Raw genomic sequence first — 12775 nt, 5'->3', positions numbered from 1 at the left:
TTATTTTTCTCTTTAGAAGTTGATGAAATTAGCTTAATCTTCTTGTAAAACTATATAGGGACAAGTAAGATTTTGGCTGGGTTTGTTTTGGTCTCCATCAGTGATTTTCTGTGGTAGCCTGATTTAGGCAGTGGTGAGCAGGTTAGTGGGGATGGTCTTCGGTGGCTCCATATGGGGTGGACAAGTAATAAAAATACAGGCCAAAGAGGAGAAATACTTATACTTGCTCAGCTGGCAACTCTACTACAAGAACCATTTTTTCTTTGCTATGTGATCAGTGCACACAGTGGGAAACCTTACATTTTACTAAAGCCTTGCCAGGCAAAGCTTGCTGTCACCTAACATGCCATGGTGGTTTCTACTTTCTTTGAAAAATGGTCACTCAAAGGTGCCTATTCCATTAGCTGTTTATCTAGTAACTTGGTGGCTACAGATTTGGATTTTTTCCTATTCCCCTTGAGTAGAGTAAGAGACTCATCTCTTCTAATTACCATTTGGGGTGAAAAGGGCATGTTGCAAATGTTACCTCTTCTGTATGGAATGTTTAAAACTTTTTCTTGGGCAAAGAGAGTGGGCAGGAACATGATTAGATCTGAGCAGTGACTGGGACACCTGAGCTCTGGGCTTTGGTAAGCTCTGTAACCATAGCCTTGTTAATTCCTTCTCTTTCCCTCTGGCTCAGTGCGCTTCTAAGCAAAGTGAAATGCCTTCAAAGGAGCGAATGGAGATTTTCCCCACATTAGACTATCCAGGTGACTGAGGAGCCTTAATAAGAAATGAGGCTTGTGGATCTGAAATCTTTCAGGTCGGGGAATTGATGCATATTCCTCTGCTTCAAGATGAGTACTTCAAACATGGAGAAAGAATGCAGCAGATGATGGTAGTAGTTGATCTTTCCTGGTAGGAAAAAATACATCTCCACAAAGAGCATGTTAAGGGCTGTGAATCGTACAAGAGAGACATTTCCCCACAATTCTAAGGTAGATCGGTGTGCTTGAGAACCTGGGCTGATGCTTACTAACCTCAGTGAAACTGAACCATTACACTGCAGCTGCAGATCTTGTGGTGGCTGAAAGGGTGCTCATAGTGGGATGAGTCCCCTTGTGCGGAGTGCGAGTCCGTCACACCTGAGCTGTCTGTCCCAGTCCGGGCTCAACCCACCCCTCTAAAGCAGTGGCAGTGGATGTAGTGCAGAGGTGGCCTTTTCCAAACAGGACGTTTTGCCGTGAACCAGCGAATGGCTTCTCTCAGTCGTGCCGGCCGGGTGCCGCGGTGGCGGCTGCTCGGGCCAGGGCGCCGAGCTCAGCGCTGCCCACGGCGTCCCGCGCAGAAGGGAGGCAGGGAGACGCTGCGGCCTTTCTCCCGTGCCTCATGTCCAGCGGGGCCCGCGGAGGTGCCGCAGCAGGTCCGGGGGCCGGCCCGGGGCAGGGTGCCCGGTTACCGGAGCTCTGCCCTCCTGGCCCGCCGCCCGCGGGTCAGGCGCAGGCAGGGGCGGCTCCGTGCCTTGCTTTCCCTGTCCTTCCCCTCCTCCTCCCAGTGCGAGTCATGACCGCATCGCAAACAGCTGGTGCGTTCACCTGTACAAAACGTCTTCGTGGGCAGCAGCTGATGTGACTAAAAAGGCTGAGGAGGCAAGGGTAGGCTGCAGACACTGAACCTGTAATACGAAGCGTGCCTTCACGTTACGTTGTCCTACCTAAACCAGGCAGTTCTACATGTCTTCCGTATGCGATCTGTAGTAATTATGTGCGTTTTATAACATCTTGCGTCACTGGAGTCCCTGGAGGTGGCTCGGGAGCTCCTCGCTCGGTGCGATGGGGCGGGCGGCGCCCAGGGCGGGAGGGGGCTCGCTGCTGCCCGGGGTGCCTGGGCACGGCGTGGGACCGAGCGGGAGCGCTCTCAACACCAGCGTTGGCTTTTCACGCTTTTAAATAGCGATCACGGGGCTAGCGTGACAGGTGAGGGAACTGGAAATCAGCTGCTATTGAGTCAGAAATCATTTATCAGTTTAAGGCTGGTTGGGGCCAGTTTTCTTAAGGCGATTGAAGAAAAGGGGAGAAAGGTTTGAGAAACCTGGAACTTGTGTACTCATTTCTAAATTGCGTTGGCCTTATAGTTACACATCGAAAATGCTTTTCTAAAAATTATTGCTGTCCACCCAGTAACGTAAAAGACTCGCAGAGCGTTTCTTAGTGTGTGAGATCTCCATCTCCCAGTAGCATTTCATGCCTCCCCCGTTTAAAAACAATGGGAAAGGGTGGTGTTTGGATTTAGACTAATTTTTCAACAGCGATAAAGGAGCTGTTTTCTGTAACAGCGTGGATTATTAGAAACTTGTAATTTGCAGTTCGCATTTGTCATCAAAATCACAGCAGGGGTGTAAAAAAAGGGACTAGATCCTATAGTAACCTCAGTAATTCCCGTTCGCGGCTTTGGTATGTCGATGGAAAAACCCAGCGCTTTTAGAGAGAAGTTGCTTGAGTTTAATAAACAGTGACTTCAGAAAGTGTAATAAAATCAATTAATGTTGCAAAAGCATTGGCCAAAAACAAAGTGGCGAAAGGATTTATGGAAATGTAATGGATTTACAAGCATTTATCCTGCGACTTGATAAACAGCAATTGGAAGTCGAGATGGTGAAAATAATTAGTCCCGCAGCCTCAGTGAATATGGACAATTTATTATTATAATTTTATCCTTTCAGTGGTTATTCAAATTTATTTTTTAATTTTGTGAGCTGGAGCGAGGGGGGATTAATCTAAAGTTTGGTTCACCCTTCCTCGGGGGCTCGATTTCTTTCCGCATTTTCTCTCTTCACAAAGCAAACCGTGATCTGTCATTTGCCAGGGCTTCTTCACACAGAGGGCTCGTTCTTAGGTTTTCTGTATGTATTTCAAGGACTACTATCGTTGGCCTTAGTAAATAATGTTACTCAGCGAGGGAAGGATCAGCTGTTTGTCTCCCTATACGCCAGAGTTTTCTCTCCCTTTTGATTTTCAGATGCGTTTTCATGCAAACTTTCAAAGAGCCGCACTTGGGAAGAGGCTGCAGGAGCATGCCCTGGCTCTCGAGCAACGCTAGCAGCGAAAACTTTTCTGCTTGCTCTTAAGAGTTCGTAGCCCTATTATTACAGTAGAAAAGAGACATCCAGCATGGAGCAGAAATTACAATTTCGAGAAGTCAGAATTTATTACAGTTAAACTGTGATAAGATCCCATCTGTTATGAACACATGTAGTACCAATTGTTTTTCATACAACTGCAATTTATTTACCCTTCAGAGCGAATGAGATTACAAGCGCGATTAAAAAAAAAAAAAAAAAAAAAAACAAAACAACAAAACAACAACAAAAAAACCAAACCTAAACCCAACCACCATGATTTTTAGTTTTGTTTTTGAGGGGAGTTTTTTTGTGTGTGTGTTTCGGGTTTTCTATTTTTTGATCCGGCCTGTGTGTTTGTATCCGGGCAGGCCGTTTGTGGTGCCGTGCTGCCCCCCGGGACTGCGGGCGGCTCCCGGTGCCCGAACGCGCGGGGTCCGCGGGGCCCGGCCCGGCCCGGCTGCGGCCGCTGCCCTGCGCTCCGCCGGGGGCCGCAGCGCCGCCTGGCGGCCGGGAGCGGCACCGGCCCGCGGCCCGCGCAGACAAAGGGAGCCGCTCCTCGCTCTTCTTCCTCCCGAGGAGCCGCTCCTCGCTCTTCTTCCTCCCCAGGAGCCGCTCCTCGCTCTTCTTCCTCCCGAGGAGCCGCTCCTCGCTCTTCCTCCTCCCCGGGAGCAGCCCCTTTGCCACCGGGCAGCTGCGCGTAACGCGCCCGCCCGGGCCTCCGCGCAAAGCGTGCCCGCTGTGGCCCGCGCCTCGGGAGAGCAGTAACGTTTGTTATTAACTGGAACGTGAACCTGAAACGGTGGAGGGGGAGGGGGGGATATTTTGGTGCTTCCTTTGGTCGTGGTAGTTTGGGAACGAGGAATGTGCCTGCTCGTCTTCTTGTCCCATCCCACAGAAGTGGTTTGGATCGAGTAGCACGCGCTTCACAAAATAAGGCAGGAAAGATGAGCCACTCACACACACACGCACGCACGCAAAATCCCACACGTTTTTACCGTGATAGCCTAAGAGCGGTAATCTAATTTTGTTCTCTTTCAAACTGTTTCAAGGCATATATGTGTGTGTGTATATATATGTGTATATATATCCTCCAGGTTTCAGTGGGCGTCCTTCTGCTGCTCTGTTATCATTATTTCTTGCCTTGATGTGACGTTGAAGACAGATGACAGCATTGTCAGGTTGTCTTTAATTCATTTGAAGATTAAAAAAAATACACACACAAGGCTTCTTACACAATATTCAAAGCCTGAAAGGATTCACGTTTTTTGTTTTTTTTTTTTCACGTAGGGGACGTGGGGCTGGGAACGGGGGTGGGTAGTTGATGAATTTCAGACATGAAGAGAGAACAAAGTCTGTGCATCGCTGTGCGTGCACACACGCACAGAGCAAGCAGTCGGAGGTGAGATTTTTGCAACAGCAGCACCTGGTTGATGTTGATGGAGAAATATCCAGCATTAGGACAGTCTTTTCGCATTTATGCACAAGCTCAAACGTATAATCTGCTCAAATTTCAACCACGTCTCTGCTGCCAAAGCATTCCGCCTCCGAAGAGGTGAGAGCATACAGACCCGGGGTCCGTCTTTTTTCTTCTGACACCTCTGTGCTTCATTGCAACAAAATTTTACCTTAAAAAAAGAAAAGGTAAACTGCCCCGAATTTTCCAGGAGTGAGCTGAGAAAGAGATTTAGCAGGGATTAGACACCTCTGATCAGAACTGGTTGCTTGCCTGCCTCAGGTCTGCTCATGAAGCAGTGCTAGCTGTGCAGAAAGAATCAGGGGTGGTGGGGTATCTCAACACGGCATTACAAATGTCCGAAATTATACCCAAAAAACTGTATGAAAAGGAAATTTGGTGCTGGTAGCTCCAGCGATTTTCCACTTAAGAATCGTTCCTTCAAAATAAAAAAAAAAAAGCAAAACCAAAAACCAACCAACCAAAAAAACCCAAAAACCAAAAAAAGAAAACACACACAATTTAAAAAAAAAAAAAAAAAGACCACCAAAAACCCCTGAACTGTGGTCTACCGAAAGCCTACAATGAGAGCCAAGAGTATTAAAGCAGCAGTGCTCTCCATCTTTTCTAAGTATGAAAGAATGAAGTTTGATCAATGTTTTTATGGAATAGGAATGCACATTTACTTTTGTTTCGGAAAGTTTGGATCTTTCGGGATTCCCTATGCCTGAGTGATTTTGACTGTAGATGTGGGTAGATCATTGCTAACCTCGGGTCGGAGAGAGGAGGGTCAGCCCCAGCTCTGTGTGTACCTTGCTGCCTGTGCTGAGGGCAGCTCCAAAGGTGGTCAATGGGCAGTGGGTGGCTTTTCTGGTCTCAGCAAATGGAGCCTCTAATCACTGAGGAAAATCTTCCTGTAATAAAGGCATCCTTGTATTTTAGTTCTAGCATACATTTTGCATTCCAAAACCAGGCAAGCATATGTATATGCGTGTGTTTGGTGTGGGCTTGTGCACATAAGCCAAGATACATATGCCCATCTAGGCTCAGATATATTACAGAGACTCCTTTGCTGTCTGTGGAGTTTGGTGTTTTATTGTTTCATAAAACTACCTTAATTACATTTCCCCATAGATAAGATAAACAGGACCCTTCTTTTCTAACCGTTGCTTATCAGAAGTATTTTGTCGAAGTGGCATCCAAAGTAAACTTTTGAGAGTGGAGGGAAACGCATTAATTTTTATTTTGGTTCTTCAGTTGCACTTAGCATCTGACAAGATTTGATTTAAATATTGCATGATTCTATCTTTAATGTTCAAAAAAGATTTGTGAGAAAGACAAAACTGTTTAATTTAAACTAATGTATGCCTGACTCTGGTCAGATTGATCACAGTTTCGGTTTTGATGGGTTTTGCCCTTCTGTTGCTTGTCCTCTCAAGCTGGTTTTTCACTGTGAAATTATTTTAGTTCGGTGGCATGGACCAGCGGCTGCTGTCAAATCCACAACCCATCCAGTTAGTAAGAACGGGGGGGTGGGGGGTGGGGTGGTGAGGAATAACAAATGTAGTCCTTTTACCTAAAAACATTAATGTCCATAAGTCAATCTCTGTTAGAAAAAAAGGCGAATTTAATAGATTAATATCAAAATCCTAGGTGGCACTTGCCAGGTCGTATACTTAACAAGGCTGGAAGAGAGACCTACTTATCACCACTCTACATATAAAATAAGGTGTTTTAATTTTTCTTTAACCTCGGGGACAGTATCTGAGCAAAATAGTAATAATAGCATTAAGTGTTCATTTCACCACTTGCATCAGCAATCTTTGTGTGTAACCTTTCAGAGCTGAAATCCCCAAAACTGTAGTTAGGCTTCCAGGACACAAATGCTTCCCTCGCCCTTTTTAAATCGCCCCTGCAACACCTGATGGGCGATGGGATTTGGTTAGCGAAGTCTGAGCTGCAGCTGTTCAAGATCCGTAATTGTAAAACACACGAACAGGAGAGGAACGTGGCAATGGTGGTGTTTTAATCGCGGCAAAACTGTAATTGTTGCTTGCACACCCAGATGGAGCCTGAAATGTAATTTTCCTCAAATTAAGAGTAGTTAAAATAGCAAAGCGGGGAAGGCAGTCTGGCCGGGCTGCAGGAGGGAGCGGGGGGCGTGCGGCATGCAGAGAGGACTGCGAGCTTGTTCTGCCTTCCTCGGGCTCGCCGGATGAATCCTCCGCCACCATCACCCCCGACCCTAGAAGCCCTTCTTTCAATTACTTTCTGTGTTTGTATCGGCTTCTTATTTTATAACTAAAGTTTACTTGGTGCAGTTAACAGCACTGCCCTCTCCTCCCTTTCTCAAACTCATCGGTTCAGAACGAGAGCCCGTTTTACATTTCCTAAAGCAGAGATACGCAAAGGTGCCTTTCCCGTTTAAGGCGGCTGGGGGGTAACACGTTTGGTTAAACCGCAAAGCGTTTCCCGAGCCGCTTTCGGACAGCGTCCCGACAGAGCCGCAGCGCGGCCCAGCCCCGGCCTCCCCGCGTGTGTCCCGGGCCCCGCCGCGGGCCTGGCCCCGAGAGCCGTGCCGGGACGGCCGCTGCAGCTTCAGGAGCTCGCTGCTTTTCTCGCCTTTGCACATTAACGCTAACTTCCACTAATTATCTGAAGCGAATGTATTCGACTAATTAGCATCTGGGCGCCACGGGAAACTCTGAACAGTAATTATATTGTGGGGGGAATCCAGAACGAGGGAGAAAACCCGGTGATTTGTCAAGCGAAGTCGCCGCTTGCAGCTTTGCCCCCCGCCAGTGCGTCGGGCCGGGGCCGGGGCCGGGGCGGGAGGAGCGGGGCCGAGCGAGGGGCAGCGGGTCCTCGGCTCCGCCTGGGCCGCTGCTCGAGCGCCGGGCAGGGCGCGGGGCAGAGCCCTGCGCTGGCATTGCCCTCACGGGCTGCGCCAGAGCTTTTCCGACTGTGTCGGCGGCACCGGTTTGCTGCGCAGTTTCGGCAGCTGCTCCGCCGCAGCCCCGCTCCTACCTGAACGCAGGACGACGAGCCGGAGCCGGGCGGTGGCCCTGGGGCGCCAGGAGGAAACCCGGGCTGGGGAGGCAGAGGCGCGGTGCGGGCAGGGGCAGCCCCTCTCGGGATCACGTCAAGTTTGGCACTGCACTTCAGTAAAGAGCAAACTCGGCCCAAATAACGGATGGCTTCTTTTTTCCCCCGTCCCTTCCTTTTTAAGAGAAAATGAGTTTTCAGAGCAGTCCGATTTTTTTTTTTTTTTTTTTTACGTGACGATCTTTTGTGCTTCGGTGCGAACTGAAGAGAGAAATTGAAAATAACTGGATGAGCTCAAACAGCGCTTCCCTAATTACTTCTGAACTTCTCATTTAGAAAGAGATGAATAGGTATGCATTACATTGCTAAAAAAAAAAAGCTTTCGGATAATCATTTTACACTTTTACAAAAGTCTTGCCTTGCCGTTTCTTTCTAAAGAAAGAACGAAGTCTTCTAGTTGACAACTAGTTTTAAAAACCAGATATTTCACAGTAAAAACGTTTAAAATATAAGTTTACCTTCTTTAAAGACAGGGAAAGAGATTTAAGCGATTCTCAGTTTTCTTATTTCGTGCCAGAAAATTCTACTGACGAGGGAAAAAACCAACTGTGTCTGATTATTTTTTAAGAGAGCCCTGGGGTTACAATAAAAAAAAACTTTGGTTGTTTTTTTTTAATTTTTAATTAAAATTGAATAAACGCTTAAGGAGAAATTAGCAGTCACCTCCATCCAAGACCTACTCGGGTTTTATAACAGAATCAAAGCGTATTTAAAAAAAAAAAATTAAAACCTTTTAATACATCAAATATACGGAATTTTAATCTTTAAAGCGATACATTGTCTATTTTAGTACATGACGTAAACCTTACTTAACCCTTTTTACAGGGTGGACTTAAAAATTAAAAATAGTTAAGTGTTCCTTTAAAGAACAAAATAAGGCAAATGAGGTTTTTGGAATAGAATTGTTTTTGTTTTTTCTTCCAGAATACATACAAAAAAATACCAATTCTCTTTCAAGGGTATACACCTTAAAAATAATTGCAATTTGAAATTATAACTGACAAATTGCGAGTTGTTTTTAGTAACAAACATGCATGTAAATTTTTTTTGTTTCAATGAGACATTAAATAAGAACGTACAATACAATCATAGCAATTTTAAAGTAACATTAAAGAGAAGACCTCTATCTTTTTATTTATATTCTACAATGGGTGTTCCACTTTTACCTATTGAGCTCAGTTTAGTAATGCACTTTATGATTCGTTGTCCCGCTTGAAGCTAACATAAATAAATACAGTGCTCATGGATCCAGTCCTCAAATGAACACTATTTTATAAAAAGTCAGGGTTTTTTTTTTCTTTCCAACTTTTATAAAGTTTCGCAGGGCTTCCTTCCCTTACCGCTAGACTTTGTGTTGTGTGTCAGAGCCCCGCTGCCTGCACTCACTGGTACCCCAGGGCCGAGGCTGTGGTGAGTCTCTGCCCATAGAGTGCGTAAGGGGAGTAGTAGGGTCCGGTGGCAGCGGGCACGGGCACGGGGGCCCCGGGGGTGGGCAGGGGGCTCTTGGAGTACGGGTGGTAGCGGCTGCCGAGTCCCAGCGCGTGGTGCGGGCTGCGCAAGGCCAGCGTGCCCGGGCTGCCCGGGGCGCCCGTCGTGGGGATGTGCATGTGGCACGCCATGGCCGCGGCCGCCGCGCTGGCCAGCGACGAGGAGCTGGGGTAGCTGGAGAGGAGTTTATCGGTGCCCGGGAAGGCAGTATGGGTCCGCAAGTGGCTAAGCAGCTCCTCCGAGGTGGCGAAGCGCTTGTCGCAGGGTCCGTTGGCCGACACCCAGTTGCAGATGTGTGGCTGGGGGTCGTTGGGGAGCATGAAGCCGTAGGGGTACAAAGGGTGGCCGGCTAGCGAAGGCGGCGTGGCGCCGGTCAGCGAGGAGTGGACGCTGTGCAAAGGGTGGGTGGGGTAGACGAGGGGGTATCCGGACTTGAGGGCTTGGTCGTGGGCGCAGGAGGCTCCGGCGGCGCCTGCCAGGTGGCTGGCGCAGTGGTAGCTCAGGCAGTACGGGTCTCGGCACAGGCTCGCCGTCATCACCGACGGCGGCGACGCGCCCGCCAGCGGGCTCGACCCCGCCGGCTTGCTGCAGCCCAGGCTGCTGGCGGCAGCCAGCTGGGCCCCCACCAGGCTGGAGGATTTGGTGGGGTCCAGAGCCACTCCGTGCGGCAGGAACTGTGGCGGGTAGCCGGCGTAGGCTCCAGCCAGCGTCCCCGGGTAGCTCATGCCCGCCGGGGGCAAGGGGAAAACGGTCTGGCCCGGCTTGTAAGGGGAGACGGGGGCCACGAGGCCGGAGCCCAGAACGGAGGTGGAGGAGGTGGCGGTGGTGCTGCTGCAGGAGGAGGCGGAGTCCGATGCGATGGGCTTGGAGCCCGGCGTGCTCTCCTGGTGCTGGTTGACCTCCACGTTAATCCCGGCACAGCTCACGCTAATCCGGCTGTGGCTGATGCTGGTGGTGCCCGGGCCTCCCTCCGAGCCGGAGCTGCCGCTCTTTCCGCAGCCCTCCGAGTCCTTCTTGTCCTCCCCGCCTTTGCCCTCGGCCGGCAGCAGCCCGGGCGAGCAGGCGGAGGCGCTGGAGTTGGGGCTGCCTGTCCTTGGGGTGAACGGCTGGCAGGTGGCGCTCGGCACCCGGAATCCCGACTTCTCCCCGGCCGCGACCCCCGCGGCGGGGGCGCCCGCGCAGCCCGCCGCCCCCGGCTCCTTCTTCTCCGCGCCTGGCTTGGAGTACGGCTTGAAGCTCGATTTGTCCTCCACGCCGATGTCGCTGAGCTTCAAGGGGCCCGACTTGGAGTCCTTGTCGCCTCCGGAGCCATTGGAGGTGACCGAGGAGAGTTTGGAGGAAGGGGATGGGTCCGGCTTCCCTATCTGCGAGCAAGTTTGTGCCAAAAGGGCCAGGGGGCTCTTCTTTGCATCCAGCTGCGGGAATCAGAAGGACACACAAAGAAAGAGATTTAATCGGGGTCTGAGAAACCCCCCTTGCTTACATAGGACTCTTGTCCCGTAGGTTTCCGCAGAGTACAGCCTGGAAGTAACGAACAGTTTGTGCGCATTCATCAACTTGACAGCCCCCTCCCTTGAATGCACCATTTTCCATAAAGCCTTTAAAAAGGGCTGGGGATTTTCGTATCCCTGCGAGCTCGCCGCGGCCACCTTCAATGCCCCCAGCGGCCCGGGCAGCGCGGAGCTCGGCGTCTCGGCGTCGCTCGGGCCGTGCTGGCCCGCAATCCCGCCCGTGAACTATAGCGACTGCAGCATTTCTGCACCCTGACTGCTGGCACTATTTATAAACAGAGCCCGAGCTAGCCGGCGAGCAGGGCTGCCCGGGAGAAGAGTGTCCTCGCTCCGCAGAGACCTTAATGAAATCATTCATTCCCACGGACACACCCTTCCCACCACCAGCTCTGTTTCGAGTTTCGGTCCCGCAAACAGCGAGCTAGGCAGAGGGGGACCAGCAACCTCGATAGAGCAGAAAGGGGACCAACAGGCGCCCCGAAGTACAGATCCGTGTCGGTACTTGAAAGGAATCGGTCGGCGAGCTGAAATAGTTATTCTGCCGCACCCGCGTTTGAGCCTGTCGCTCTCCGCGCCGTGTCGTCCCGTCCCGTGTGTGTCCCCCCCACCCCAACACACTCCCTGCAAAAGCAAGGTTGTTTGGCGCTCGGAGAGCTGCTTATTTGAGTGGCCGGATCGTGACCCCAGCGTGGATCGGTTCCTTCCACCCACCCCTCCTCTCAAAAAGCAGAGAAAAAAAAAAAAAGCTCAAAATAGCAAAAAAGAAAATATTAATTTTACACAGGAACTAGACATTATCCCAGTAAACACGGAAACAATACCCAGGAGCGGCTCCTCGCACTAACTCGAGATCAAAAGAAGCCCCTGTCCCGGTGTAAATGCATTTCAAAGCGCAGGAAAGTGCCGAGGGCGGCTGGCGGAGCCGCCATGCACAGCCAGCGCCCGGGCAGGGACGAGGAAAGCGGCGGGGGCCGGGTCCTTACCTCGATGGGGCTGACGGGCGTGGAGGGTAAAGGCTGCAGGTATTCAGGGTGTAAAATGTGTCCAGTCCGCGCCGTGAGCATTTTCAAGACTTTGATGGGAAGGCGGTTGGCTTGGCGTAGCGGGTCCGAGGGGGGGACGGCGTGGAAGCAGGGCTTGGCGGCGGCGCTGCTGCCGTTATTCCCAGCGTGCCCGTTCGGCCCGGCGAGGTCGGCGGCGCTGCGGCTGCGGCGGGGGCTGCCTCCGGGCTCGCTGAGGCTGCTGCTGCGCTTACTACTTCTTATAGCAGAAAGCGAGGGCGATGTGATCATGACCCAAAACCTCGCATGAAAACTGGGGCAAGTGGCGCCGCTCGCACTCGGAAACGCTCGCTCGCTTTCTGCGGGCGAGAAAGGAAAAAAGCCACACGCCCCCCGAGCAGAAAAACAAACATACAATGTCCCGTGGCTCTCTCTGGCGGGGAGGGCGTGGGTGGGGAGGGGGAGGGAAAGGGGGAGCCGGCCGGAGAGAAAGAGGAGGAAAAAAGGCCGAGTAATCCTTGGGCTGTGCTGGGGGCGGGGGTGGGGGCTGCGAGCGTGTGCCGCGGTCCCCCTCGGCCGCTCTCAGCTCCCCCGGCTGGCGCGGCGCGGAGCGCTCGCCTCCGCCGCTCAGCTGTGATGCGAGCCGCTGCCCATCCAGCCCGGGATCTGGCAAAGAAACTCACTTCAAAAGCAGCTGAATTAGTCTGAGATTAAAGCCTTTGCCGCCTTCCAATCAAATGGGACCCCGAGGTGATTGGAGGGTCAAGGGGATGTGACGTTCCCTTTTCTGGGCTTTTTTTTTCTCCGGTTTTAATGGTCTCTCGCTCTTTTTTTTTTTTTTTTTTTTTTTTCTTCCCTTTCTCGTCCGCCTTCCCTCTCCCCTCCCCTCCTTCCTTGTTTTCGCTCCTAGGATGGGATGGGCGTTAATTCTGTGTTTCACATCACGCGCTGCGAGCGTTTTTCTTCCTCCGCAGGCAGCGCGGATCGCGCGGCAGCGGCGGGGCGGCCGCGGGGCTGGGGGCGCCGCGCCTGCCGGGGGGCGGCCGCGGGCTCCGCCGCCCTCCCTTCCCCCGCCCGCCCCCGCCGCTCGCACACCGCCCCGAGCACGGCCTGC

General features: G+C 51.4%; 1 protein-coding gene across 1 annotated transcript; it reads right to left on the bottom strand.

Annotated features, from left to right (window-relative positions):
- Window positions 1–8278: 8278 nt before the first annotated feature.
- On the bottom strand, window positions 8279–12130 carry ZNF503 (zinc finger protein 503). The gene is made up of 2 exons (XM_058029717.1): window positions 11644–12130; window positions 8279–10564 (listed from the first exon to the last, which is right to left on the bottom strand). The coding sequence occupies exons 1-2, from the start codon at window positions 11950–11952 to the stop codon at window positions 9044–9046; spliced, it is 1830 nt and encodes a 609-aa protein (XP_057885700.1). The 5' UTR covers window positions 11953–12130; the 3' UTR covers window positions 8279–9043.
- Between the last annotated feature and the right edge of the window lie 645 nt (window positions 12131–12775).

Source organism: Melospiza georgiana, chromosome 8 (assembly GCF_028018845.1).
Source record: "Melospiza georgiana isolate bMelGeo1 chromosome 8, bMelGeo1.pri, whole genome shotgun sequence".
Classification (NCBI taxonomy): Eukaryota; Metazoa; Chordata; class Aves; order Passeriformes; family Passerellidae; genus Melospiza; species Melospiza georgiana.
The sequence above is the reverse complement of the archived record's forward strand: the minus strand, read 5'-3'. Positions and strand labels throughout refer to the sequence as shown.